Below are 12,521 nucleotides of genomic sequence, written 5' to 3' on the forward strand. Positions count from 1 at the left end.
TTCTATGTTGCAGAACCAAGGAGCATCTAGAGATGGTGGAGAAAGCCCATCTTTTTGACCCATGGATTTTCTTGCCATAGTACACTCACTCTCTGCTTCACTCATTCCTGATAAATACATGGTCACTGTTAGACTCTGAATTTGCAATCAAATTTTCACTGCAGGAAGCAAAATAAATGAAATACTGCCTGTTCAGTGGGTGTTTCCAGTTGTCCTCTCCTAAATTGCACCTGCATCCTCTCAGTGGTACACTGCCACATCTCACACCATCAGCACTCACTTCTCCACCATTTTGAAGATAAAATGTGTATCAAAATATACTGCTGGTGAGAATGTAGGATGGACCCACCAATCTGTCACAGCCTGGCACTTACTGTACATTTTCATATGTATGAAGCACCCTATAAGGAAAATCTGTAAGTAGATTAGTGGTTGTCTAGAGATAAGAAGACAATGGAGATGAAGAAAATGTTCTGATTTGCTATGAAGATGGTTCTTCAGCTCTATGAATACAACCAAGCTGTTTTGTTGTATGCTTTAAGTAAATCTATTATAATGGGATACGTTCCTTCTTAATCAACTCTTTACTTCTGAGATTTCAGAGCCCCTGTGGTACTCAAGACATTTCACTGGTAGCTGTTCCCTAGTTTATTTAGGTTGAATAAGATTGCTTTATCTGATGGTTTCAAGTCATTACAGGAACATCATTATTGACATTAATTATGAAATTAAAGTATAATTTGGGGTCTTACTAAACCTTGATCCAGAGTGACACACTGACACCTTACATGTTTCAGCATTTTCTGCAAAAGGTAGAGCTTAAATATCCTCTTCTTTGGATATGCCTCATGTTCCCCAAAACACACACACAAAGCCCATGGGGTTGAAGGAATTCTCCTTCCTCAGAGGGCTTCAGTCTGTTGAAGTGCCAATCAGGGACAGACTTTCCCTGAGTCTGAAATGTTGACCACAAGACCTGATCAGGGAGCTAACACTTGCTGACACAATCATCCTGTCGTTTACTTAACTTAATTTGGTATTTATTGTGGGCCCAAAAGCCTCTTTACCCTGGCTGCTTGTAAATAGTCTTTCCCTGATTTTCCACAGTTACAGAATGTTTTCTTCCCAAGTGAGCTTGTTGGCCTGTTCTCTCTTCACTAAGTTTCAATATTTGAGAATCCAAATAGTTCTTCTATTTCCTTAGGTCATTTACAATTCTAGTCACATTTCTCTGACCACACAGCATTCAGAAAATGCCACTTATGAGTATTTATTTATTGTGGTGTATGAAGTTGAATTGCTGTTCAAGAGGCCACAGGACTTTAGGAACTCTGAGCTTTCTCTAAGACATCATTGATTTTAGGGGATCACAGTCTAGAGAATATAGACAAAGGAGAATTTTCTAAGCAGATGAGTATAATAAGTACTCAATATATCTGTCCAAAACAATGGCACACCATAGTGCTTACTCCCAATTGAGAATAAAAAAGGAAACTTTAGTCAGCAAATACCATACATATATTCATCTTCTAGATCATCTAGTGACTACCTCTACCACAGGTAAGATCACACCTTTAACCCAAACCATGATCCACAAGGACCTAAGAACTAGGGGTCAAAGAAGAAAGCTCTAGGGGCTGGAAGATTAGTAGAGTTCTTCCATGCAAGCATGAGGACAGGAGTTCAAATCCCCAGCTTCCATGTAAAGACCCTTACATTGCCCCTCATGCTGTTTATATTCCTATTGCTGAACATAGATTCATGAAGTTCATCCGGGTTTGTTGGCCAAGTATCAATGAAATGGGTGTGTTCCAAAATCAGTGAGGTACCCTACATTGATAAATAACACAGAGGGCCAGAAAGATGGGTAAGCATGTAAAGTTGACCTAAATGTCACCCCCAGAACACACATGGTAGAAGAAAAGAACTAATTCCTATAAGTTGTCTTCTTGCTTTTACTTGCGGGTGATAGCACATGCATGTGTGCACACATGTATGCATGTGCATGCACAGATACACATGGACACATACATGCAATAAATAAAATTTAATATTTTAAACAAATTAGTTGGATATGCACACACACATGCATGCACACATGCACTTACAGATGCACATGCACATGCCTACACAAATGTATGTACACATCAATGTTATATTAAACAAAGCATTTCCTCTAAGATTAGGAATGAGACACGATATCAGTCTCTGCATTCCTTTTAATATAGTACAGACACACACACATACACACATACACACACACTGATCGCTCTTAAACACCTACTTTTTCCTACAAGCACACAAATAATGTGCTTCAGTTTTCAGCACCAGAGGCTGAGAACGCCACTCTCAGTTTAACACATACATCAGTTTTATTACCAGTGTATTCCAGCCAATCACCAAGACTTCATGAGAAGGAGGAATGTTCTGAAAGTTCAGAAAGATATTCCAGAGACTGCATCCCCCTTCATGACCATTGCCAAGCCAGTAGTCAGAAAGCATGCATTTTTAATAAATCAGAGTGTTTCTTGAATGGCACCTGCCTCAGTGTCATTGATATTTATGGACCATGTGAGTGATCACATACAAACACTCACTAAGTACATTTATTGTTGGAAGAGATACTGCATTTTTCGTCCTATGTTAGCCAGAAAGACTCACTTTTCTTATAAAGGAAGTACAACAGCAGCCAGCTCACGTTACTGCCCAGCCCTTTCTCTCACTTCCAATTGGTTACTCTACAAAGAATTCATGAAGAAACCACATACTTATGCAAGCAGCCAGAGGCTTGCAGGGAAGGGTTTAAGGCAAGCAGGGAATTTTGTGTGGAAATCAATTCTTTGCGGAAGTCAATGTGTTATGGACATTCAAGCAAGAGAAACCTCAGAGAGAAATTAACTGCCCAAGTAAAGCCAGCTCCTTGAGGTGTGTGCATCTGTAGTGACTAGAAGAAGAGGGGGGAGGGAGGGTGACTTAACCCTTCAGGCAGCTTTTAAATATGCATTACCTATTGAGTGCACAGAGCCAGAGAACTAAGGTTGGGTCCTTTAAAACAGAATTCCTTACGAAATTGATTTTAAAACCAGAACAAATTCCCTCAAATCAAATGGATGTCACCATCAGATTCCGTTGCCCATGGACACTCCCAGCTAACTCTGTGCTCATAGGAAGACTTCAAAACCTATGTAAATATGGGATAGTCAGAACCACTGAGAATGAGCTGTCTCCTGTTGCCTGAGTGTAGTCTTTCCAATGGGGGAAGTGGGTCATGAGTGTTATGTCAGATAAAAGGAATGGAAGACATACTACCGATGCCAGAGCTACTAAAAAAAGACAGATGTAGCACAGAACTCAGAAGCTAGAGTGATGCATGAAGGCATGGCCACCAATGCATTCTTAGAAATTGAGGCAGTGTTTCAGATGGGAGTATAAGAAGATGGCCATGCACCTGTAGACTCCAATAAGATGCTCAAATAGTGCTCACTGATAAAGGTACAGTGTGACTTTCATTTTCAGAGAAACTGAGTTATTAGACTTGGCTGTTGCCTGAGTAGGGAGAGAGCTGACAAATTGCAGATAGGAAAACTAAAAAAAAAAAATGAAGGAAGAAAGAAAAAAATTATTTTGTACTAGAAAAGAAATTGCAGAATTGAAAGTGAGCGAGTTCGAACAGTACCCAACTGGCCAAGCATTTGGTTGAAGATTCTGGATTAGAACAAAGGAGGAATGACATAAAACCACAAACTATTGTCCAAACTTTAAAATATCTTCCTCAACTACAGAGTCCATGATTTCAAAGGCAGGCTCATATGTCAAGGAGTGTGTGTGTGTGTTTGTGTGTGTGTGTGTGTGTGTGTGTGTGTGTGCATTTCTAGAGTGAATGCCCGCACTGGAAAATTAGTATCTTCTTCAAGTATCTCTGAGGGCCTTGTCTCATTTACTATTATTATACCAATGATATGTTCCTATTTATGTCATTCAATGACTACTATTGGAGAAAGTGGAGTGAAAGGAATAAAGGAAGACCATGGAACTTCTTGTTCTGAAATTATTTCCAAATTTAAAATGTTGAGGATCAGGAGATAGCTCAGTGGGTGAAGTATTTGTTTTGAAACTATGAGGCCCTGCAATCAGACTGTTGGCACCCAGAGAGCACAGCAGTGCACACCGCGGCCACTCCAATCCCAGAGATCAGAAACAAACAGTCAGATGCTGAGCTCACTGGCTAGGAGTCAAGCTAAATCAGTTAACTCTGAGTTCAGTGAGAGACTCAGCATCAAAGACTATATGAATAAATTAAGGTGGAGAAGAATAGAGGAAGAAAGTAGATGTTGGATCTCTGGAATCCTCATGCATGAGTATACATATGCACACATATGTGAGATCTTATGTGCATGTCCATGCACACATGTGCTCATGTATGCAAACAAGAACACACCACAAGCATATAGAACAACAAAATTTGAAATAAGAGAGGCAATCCTAATTAATCACTGTAATGAGGCAAATAAGGCTAGAGTACATTCCCTTGAGGGACAATTCCTGAGACAGTTACCCAGTGGGACACGAAAGCCACCACCATGGGACTGTTCTCCACAGGCAAGGAATCACTCTCTCCTCTATAGAAGAACTTTCTATTGCATATAGAACTTTCTATATACATATATGACTATTACACCTCTTTTTCCTTTTGAAATAAAAGCATACTTCTAGGACTTCTAGAATTCATTCTCCAAAGTACACTGTGTGTCCTCCATACTGGAAATGTTGCAATAAATACAAATCTGCCATTTGTTCAACAACTCAAATGAGCTTCCTTGACCCTAAGAATAAGAGAAATTTGTAATGTTTCAATTTTGTAACCTATCCTTGGCTATCGTCTATATATATGATTAAAAGGAAACATTCTAGATTTTAAAAATATGTGAAAGACATAGCATAAGATGAAATCTGTAGCACAGCTGAAACTTTGGGATGAAGTTTAAAGAACTGTACATTCACAGGGGAGTCCAACAGCATCTACATGCTGCTAGAGATGAAAGGTCTGGTCATTCATCCCTGCTCAAAAAGATTTGGGGCTATTATAACCTATTCTCTATACTTTTTAATATATATATATATGTGTGTGTGTGTGTGTGTGTGTGTGTGTGTGTGTGTATGTGTATATACACATGTATATGTACATGTATATGTGTGTATATGTGTGTATATGTGTGTATATGTCTATATTTTTAAATATATATGTAAATATATACTTGTAAATATATGTTTAAATATATAAATATATTTTACATAAAAATACATACATATATTACAAACACACACACAAATTTGTTTTAAAAAATAATCCTACAAGGAAAAAACAAATATATAGAAATAAAAGGCATCTGAAAGAGAAGCAAGTATGTGATTTCAGTTCCATTTTTCTGTTGCTAACTAGGCATGCTTTCTAGATTGAATGCTCCTCGGAAAAGATTAGACTACCTTCTACAATGAAGGTTTGGTTTGATTTGGTTTTTCTCAATCGAAATTATTACATCGATGTATTGTACCCAGGTGAATACTGTTGCATAGCCTCCATGTTAATGGAGAAACGTTTCACCCAGCTTCTTCCAAAATGGGCAATGTAACCTTTGTGATCTTTGTTTTCCATATGGGTCCCCTGGTACTTGTATGTAATGTGGGTCAGCTTCTCTATGGCCATGGAATATACCACTTACTCAGGGAGGAAAGGTTGTTCTAGCCTCACAAAGGATGAGCTTTGTTATTGTCAACATGTCTACATGCTTCAGTGTAGATGAGATTGTATTATTCAAGGAAATCTTATAAACCACAACTCTCTAAGCCCCAGAACTGCCTTCCTAGCTGTGCAACAAGCCCAGTAGTAGCCAAAAAGTTAAACACAACTTCTCTCGAGTTTGGTTTCTGATGATCCATGAAATTCTGCCTCCTTTGTCACTGGCCTATTAGCCAGCCCTATTAGGCACCTAAAATGGTGTGTAAGTGCTGTGCTTCGGAAAGACACAATTAAGAGTGTAAGGAGTCTTAAGCAGAGAACCACAACTTTTATTAGAAGTTATTCAACTGAGAATAATTAAGAACAGCGTGTCCTGTGTGCTCCTCAGAAACTGGGCATAAACGTTGTAACACTGTAGAGAGAGGATCTGTGGGGCCATGTATCCACAGATGCTCACAGCAGCATCCTGGGAAAGAAAGAATACTACTGGAAGTAGACTAAGGGATAAAATAACTAATGAGAAGAAAATGAAAAGGCCTTCTGCTATTGTAATACAACTGCCCACTCACAAATTTGTAGTTAATGATAAAAAAATCACCAGGTAGTTAAATTTCGTAGCATTAAGTTGCCCTGAATAATAGAACAAAATTGAGATCATACTCCTGAAACTTAATGTCTAATATCCCTCCTGATTCAATGTAAGACCCTCTTTTGTTAAAAATACGGGCAGATGAATATGATAGGCTACAAGTGATTTAATATGTAATTTGCATCAGAACCAAGAGACCCACAAGAAGATACTTCAGTCTGTATTACCAGAAAGGGATCAATGTACAACTCATTAAGATCCCTATCAGGATCATACTAAATAGCTTTTATAGGAATCCTGAGAACAACTGCTTAATTGTCCACTTGACACAAAATCATAAGGAAGTTTGATACTAACTCAATGATCAAACTGGACAATTGAAATCAAATCTCTGATGTTACTGCGGACGGATGGAAGGCATCCATGTGCACTATCAGCTCAGATTCTTCTGGTGGAACCAAAGCTCTTACCTCAATCACATTGATGGGACTGAAAGCGTAGATGCCAGCTGGTGCCAGTATTTCAGAACTAGACAGTCCCTCGGCCCCAGAAACATTGATGATCACATTGTTTCTTATTGTACTTCCCTGTTCCCACCAATCTGATTTGAATAAGAGATAAATCAAAGCAAGGGATTCACAATTAAAATGTATATAGCTCAATACTTTTAGATTCTGTTTACATAGACTATATTTCATATAGATCTCATATATTATATCTTATGTATTATTATATACTACAAAGATGGCACTGGAAAAGGCTCAAAGGCTAAAAGAAATACATTATTCTTGAGAAAAACCAAAGTTCAGCCCAGTACTGACATTGGGCAGCTCACAACTTCCCATAATTCTAGCCTCAGAAGTACTCTAGCTCCCTCATTTGCCCTCCACAGGCACCTACACTAATGTGTACAACATGATGTACATATATTCATACAACTAAAAATAGATTTAAAAAATATGTATATTTAATAAGGATTGAGACATATTCTGATCTGTGGGTACAGCAATGGGTCATCAGGAACCTCTCTAGTACTATCTTAATTTAGCTAAATAATAGTATTGGGTCTGATAAGGAAAGAAGAAAACCACAGAAGTCTTCTCAAAGTTGAGTGGGATGGACTAGGATTGTTGAAAGCAGGAAATGGGGTATAAACAGGCTTCAAATACATTGTATAAAATTCTCAAAGAATTATGGTCTCCCTGCTATTCTTAAGATGATATGGTACACTGCTTTGAGTCTATCTGCAGTTGCTAAGCAGGATCTTGCAGTTGCCAAGCTTCAGAGGACATTGTGCAGGTGGGGAAAGGTAGGGGGTGAGGGTAAGGGCGAGGGTCCTGGCTTCTGGCATCTCCCCCTTCTCTGTTTAGTTAGAGAAGGCATCTTATGATCAATCCCAACTATGTGAATTTTGAATTTGGATGTCTAATTATGGGGGGTCTTAGACAAGTTCACAACCCCAAAACACTGATGTGAGATGAGTCACATCGATGGTCAAAGGTTTTAGCAGGGAGACCATAACTCAAGCAGTGTACCATATCTTCTGAAGAACAGCAGGTAGATCATAATTCAAGGCAGAGTACCTTATAGACCATGACATGTTTCAAGGCACAGGCCAAGAAGATTTTGTACTTTTCCACCACCTGGCCCCTCTTACCCCCTCCCCTTGTAAAACATGCTATAAAAAAGCATTTCATGTTCAAAAATAAATAAATAAATAAATAAATAAATTCTCAAAGAAGTAATAAAATATTTATATTTGTACATCTTTAGAAAATTTAGTATGTTTAATTATTTACAATAGTTAACAGTATGTCATGATATCTGCCTATAAATTCTGACAATCATAGATGAACTATAATGGATTCAAAATAAGTATACATATTTACCATTTTTTCTTCCAATAACATTTTCACTAGTGCTAAACCTTCTCTTCATGTAGGATCCTGAGAACAAAAGATCATATTGCTTTTGAATACTTGATGTCACTCAGGAAAGCAAGAGAAAATATAACATTATTCCTTGTTTGAATCATTTTTATTTTACTTTTATCTATGTTCAGAGGAAAAAGTACCTATTGTATGTACTATAAGTCTTAGCATATTATAGGTCTGAAGTTTCCTTTAAGGAAAATAATCATAGGAATAGACCTATCTTAATTCTTAGATCAAGTCTAAGTGAACAACTAAGGGCCAAACTTGATTGATGGCCCTGGTTAAACTCAATGAGTCACAAAACCCAAAAAGACATGAATGTGAGTAAGAGACTTGGAGTGTAGGAAATAGGGAGAAGTGGGAAGTGGGAGGAAGGGAAGGACTAACCAGATTGCATTAAATACAGGCATAGAATTGTCAAAAAAATAACTTTAATCAAAATATAATGATGAACACACTGTTTCTGTCCAACCCAGCCTGGTTCTCAAATTATATGGAAACAGGCTAGATAGGCTGAGGCACCCACAAGTAATGAGAATGGGCTTGAAGAGCAGGAAGTGCCCCAACCATGTGACACAAAAAGGTATTATTCACTAAGTCGAATCAATAGTATATGAATAGTGCCACAGAACCCTTCATTCCTAGGATTTTATTTTATCTGAGATTCCCATATCATTTAATGGATTCAAGCTTATGATTGTTTTTAGGCATGATTGAGAACTTCATAGTTAATTAATATAGTGAATTAAGTACTTGATTACAATACAAAGGCAATCGAGCCAATAATCTACTATAACCAAGGCTATAGTTTTTTTTTTTAAATTGCCTATTTGGTATCATTATCTGCTAAGATCATACTGTTAGGATGACTCCCCAAATATCTGCTTATAGTCATAGACTCATTTTTATAGAAAAAAGTAAGACCACAGTCAAGACTCTATCTGTTGGCATGGCTTCCTTATGGCCACCCTTCTCTACTCAAAAGATTCTGTATTGATGACCTCATGGATCTACTCTTTGCCTTCAAGCCAGAGTTTGTTTTAAGTAAGTTCATAGGAACCATATTCCCTCACTAAACACCATCTTATTTGGGATTATAACCTTTTCAGACTTTTCTCTCAAAAGGTTTTCTTAAATGTAACATAAGCTCTGCACTTCCATCATGTCACCAGGGTCATTTATAAATAAAACACTAACAATTATAGCTCTATTCTTAAATTTCAACAGAAATCTCTGGTTGGCTTTGTATATTCCAACATAAACAGTGATTGCTTATTGATTCGTTCCTTGCAGCAGACAGGCCCGCATGGAGCTATCCATACAAATGCAAAGATGACAGTGTCTCCCAAAATCTGGTGGTAAAACAAGATGAATCTGATGGTCAAAAGTGTGACACCTAATTGTAAGTTGAGAAATGCTAACCTGGAGGTGTAGGGGAGAGGGAATGTTCCAGATGAGTTAACTGTCATGAACAGACAGAGGAGATTTGTGTAAAATCCATGTGGCACAAGAAAGTATGAGCTTTGAAAACAAGGAACTAAAGTAGCTTCTGTGTCATGACAGCTCAGAAGGAAGAAATGAAAAAGATCAAGATGAGTTTATATAAATAAGTCAGGGTGAAAATCACTGACAGACTATCTATGGCCCAGCTAAAGCTTTTAGATTGTTTTCCAGGAATAACATGATGCCAGCTGAGACTTCTAATTATCTAAGGCTAATTCTGATGTCTGCTCATGTACCTAGAGGAACAAAAGAAGTAGAAACTAGTGAGCAATGGCTAGTTCTGAAACTCCAGTCTCAGTCCACCACTAAAGCACCTACATGCAAATTTAATTTTAAAATATTTAGCTAACATTTTCCAAGCCCAAGTATCTGAGACTGTGCATGGACTAAGAATTACGAGAAATTACAGCAGTAAATTTTAAAACCTCCCATTAAACATTTAGCAACCTGGCTTCAAATTTTAAATGATTCATTTCCTATTGGTACGGTTTAGTAAGTCACTTGACGGTAAGAGAATGTAAATTTGGGATTTTAAACTAGGTCCTATTAGATAATACTCAGGAGAAAAAAACAAACAATGATTTTGTACATTTAAAAATCAACAATTTGGGAGAACGTTCTATGAGAGACTGCCCATCCTACTCAAGAATATATACATTAACCAAGCAAATTTACTTACCCACCATCAGAGCATGACCTGCAATCTTATAGAAAATATTACTGTCCACCTTCAGGCCCCAGGTCCCATGCATGCTAAGTCCTCTGCTGAAGGAGCGCCACACTGAACAGCTTTGGATATAAGAACCTGAAGAGCAAAGAGTAATGTGGAAGTTTTGTTCACACCTTAGAGTCTCCTCTGATTCTGTTGACCACGTTCAAACAAGATATACTGTCAAAATATACTTTCCACACAAAAATGAAACTTAAGTCATTTGGAAAAAAGAAGCAAACAAATTAAAAAAAATAGGCAACCAAGGCCACTAGCTCATAAAGATTAAACGTATTGAAATTTAAGACACAGATGCTGGCAAGTGTTTATTTATCTAAGAAAGAGAAAGTATGGCCAAGAAACAAAGCCACATGGCTGTCAAGAATTCTACCTATTCAATGCTCTTTGTCACAATATGGTAGAGCAGAGGTCAAAGGCCTGATATGATTTAACCTGGATTTTTAAAACTATACCTGTATACAAAGTTATGACTGTTATTTCTTGGGCTATAAATCAATGTTTATAACTTTCAACTGTTCTAGTTTAGTTTCCGTTCCTGTGGTCAACACTATGGCCAAAAGGAAATTGGGAGTGAAAGGATTTATTCCATCTTATGGTTTGCAGTCTAGCACTGAGCAATCCAAGGCAAAATATCTGAAGCAAGCCACTGAGGAAAGCTGTTTGCTAGCTTTTTCATACAGCCCATGCCCAACTGGCCAGGCACAATACCACCCACAGTGGAATGGGTCATGATTGATTGAAATACTATCCTGTGCTGCACAAATGTAACTGAGAGCCAACATTTACTTGTTGGTGGGCCTAGGACATGTGTCGTTATTTGAGGTAGATACAGAGATGAGATATTGAGGCCAAGTAATCACTTTCTTAAATGTCAGTTCATTTCAGCATCATTGAGGCAGCTTCACCTGTATTGTCATAAACTCGTTCTCAGGGAAATTTGGGGCTCTGAAAATAATTTGAATTAGGAATATCAGGCCAGCATGGACCCAGACTCTCATTGGCTGGTGATCGTGACTAATCGTGGTAGTCAATATGACACACTTGGAAAAAAAAAAAAAGGAGCCGCAAATAAAGAATTGCCTCCATTAGATCCTGTGGATTTGTTTGTGGGGAGCTATCTTAATGCTTCTGACTGTTCGACAGTGAATGCCACCATTTACTGAGGCAGATGGTGTATTTGTTGCTCATTCTTACACTTCTTCAGAAGACCATAAGTGTGTGTGTGTGTGTGTATGTGTGTGTGTATGCACATTTATGCATATATATAACAGAAACTCATTTTTACATGTAATGTTGAAACTAAAACAAAAGTATATTCTTCTGTATGCATAGAAATAGGGCATTTCTATGAACTAAGTCCTAAATTGAGTTTTTTTTCTTATTTTTAAACAAACAAAATTTTAAAGTTATCATTCTTAGCCTAGGTTTCTTTAAGAAAATAAACCTATTTTTATTTATTTATGCTATGGACAGTTGTTCCTCTTTTAATTTTATACTAACATACATGGTTTTGTCTGTTTTAAAATAAGCTATTTTATAGTCTGTATCAAGATAACACATGAAAATAAGAGGAGGACCACACGATAGAGTATGATGATAGGACTTTAATACGTTCCATGTGGGATTTACTTGGGTACTAAAGTGTGAAAAGCATCTAACCTGTGAACATGTATCCATCTCTCAATTCCCAGTCTCACATATCACCATCACATGGTATCATCAACATAGAAGCAGAGGAAAGCTCGAGAGGCTAATGCCTGCTCCCCCTACCTCTCATAGTTCCCACCAGTGTGAGTGAGCTCAGATGCTTATGGAAGGCCTGTCCCAAGTCTTGGAACTCCACTCCCTTCAGCTTGACCAAGCTGGGCTCCTCTGGGAAGGACTGAATGATGACTCGGCCCCCAAGGTCCCTGGCTCCCAGCATCTTCTCACTCTTAGAATACAAACAGTGCTTCAGGTTACCTGAAACACATAATGATGTCCAGGGGAAAATTAAAGCATACTTCTAGACAAATCTCTGTTTACAAA

General features: G+C 37.8%; 1 protein-coding gene across 1 annotated transcript in view; it reads right to left on the bottom strand.

Annotated features, from left to right (window-relative positions):
• Pkhd1 (PKHD1 ciliary IPT domain containing fibrocystin/polyductin) overlaps positions 1-12,521 on the bottom strand; it is a 433,222-nt gene that overhangs the window by 245,646 nt on the left and 175,055 nt on the right. Inside the window, exons 40-43 of the mRNA XM_028766634.1 lie at positions 12,264-12,455; positions 10,443-10,568; positions 8,216-8,272; positions 6,797-6,927 (exon numbers count right to left, since the gene is read on the bottom strand). Of these exons, the coding sequence (XP_028622467.1) occupies positions 6,797-6,927; positions 8,216-8,272; positions 10,443-10,568; positions 12,264-12,455 (506 nt within the window). The remainder of the gene's footprint in view (positions 1-6,796; positions 6,928-8,215; positions 8,273-10,442; positions 10,569-12,263; positions 12,456-12,521) is intronic.

Source organism: Grammomys surdaster, unplaced genomic scaffold (assembly GCF_004785775.1).
Source record: "Grammomys surdaster isolate TR1022 unplaced genomic scaffold, NIH_TR_1.0 169, whole genome shotgun sequence".
In the NCBI taxonomy this organism is placed as follows: domain Eukaryota; kingdom Metazoa; phylum Chordata; class Mammalia; order Rodentia; family Muridae; genus Grammomys; species Grammomys surdaster.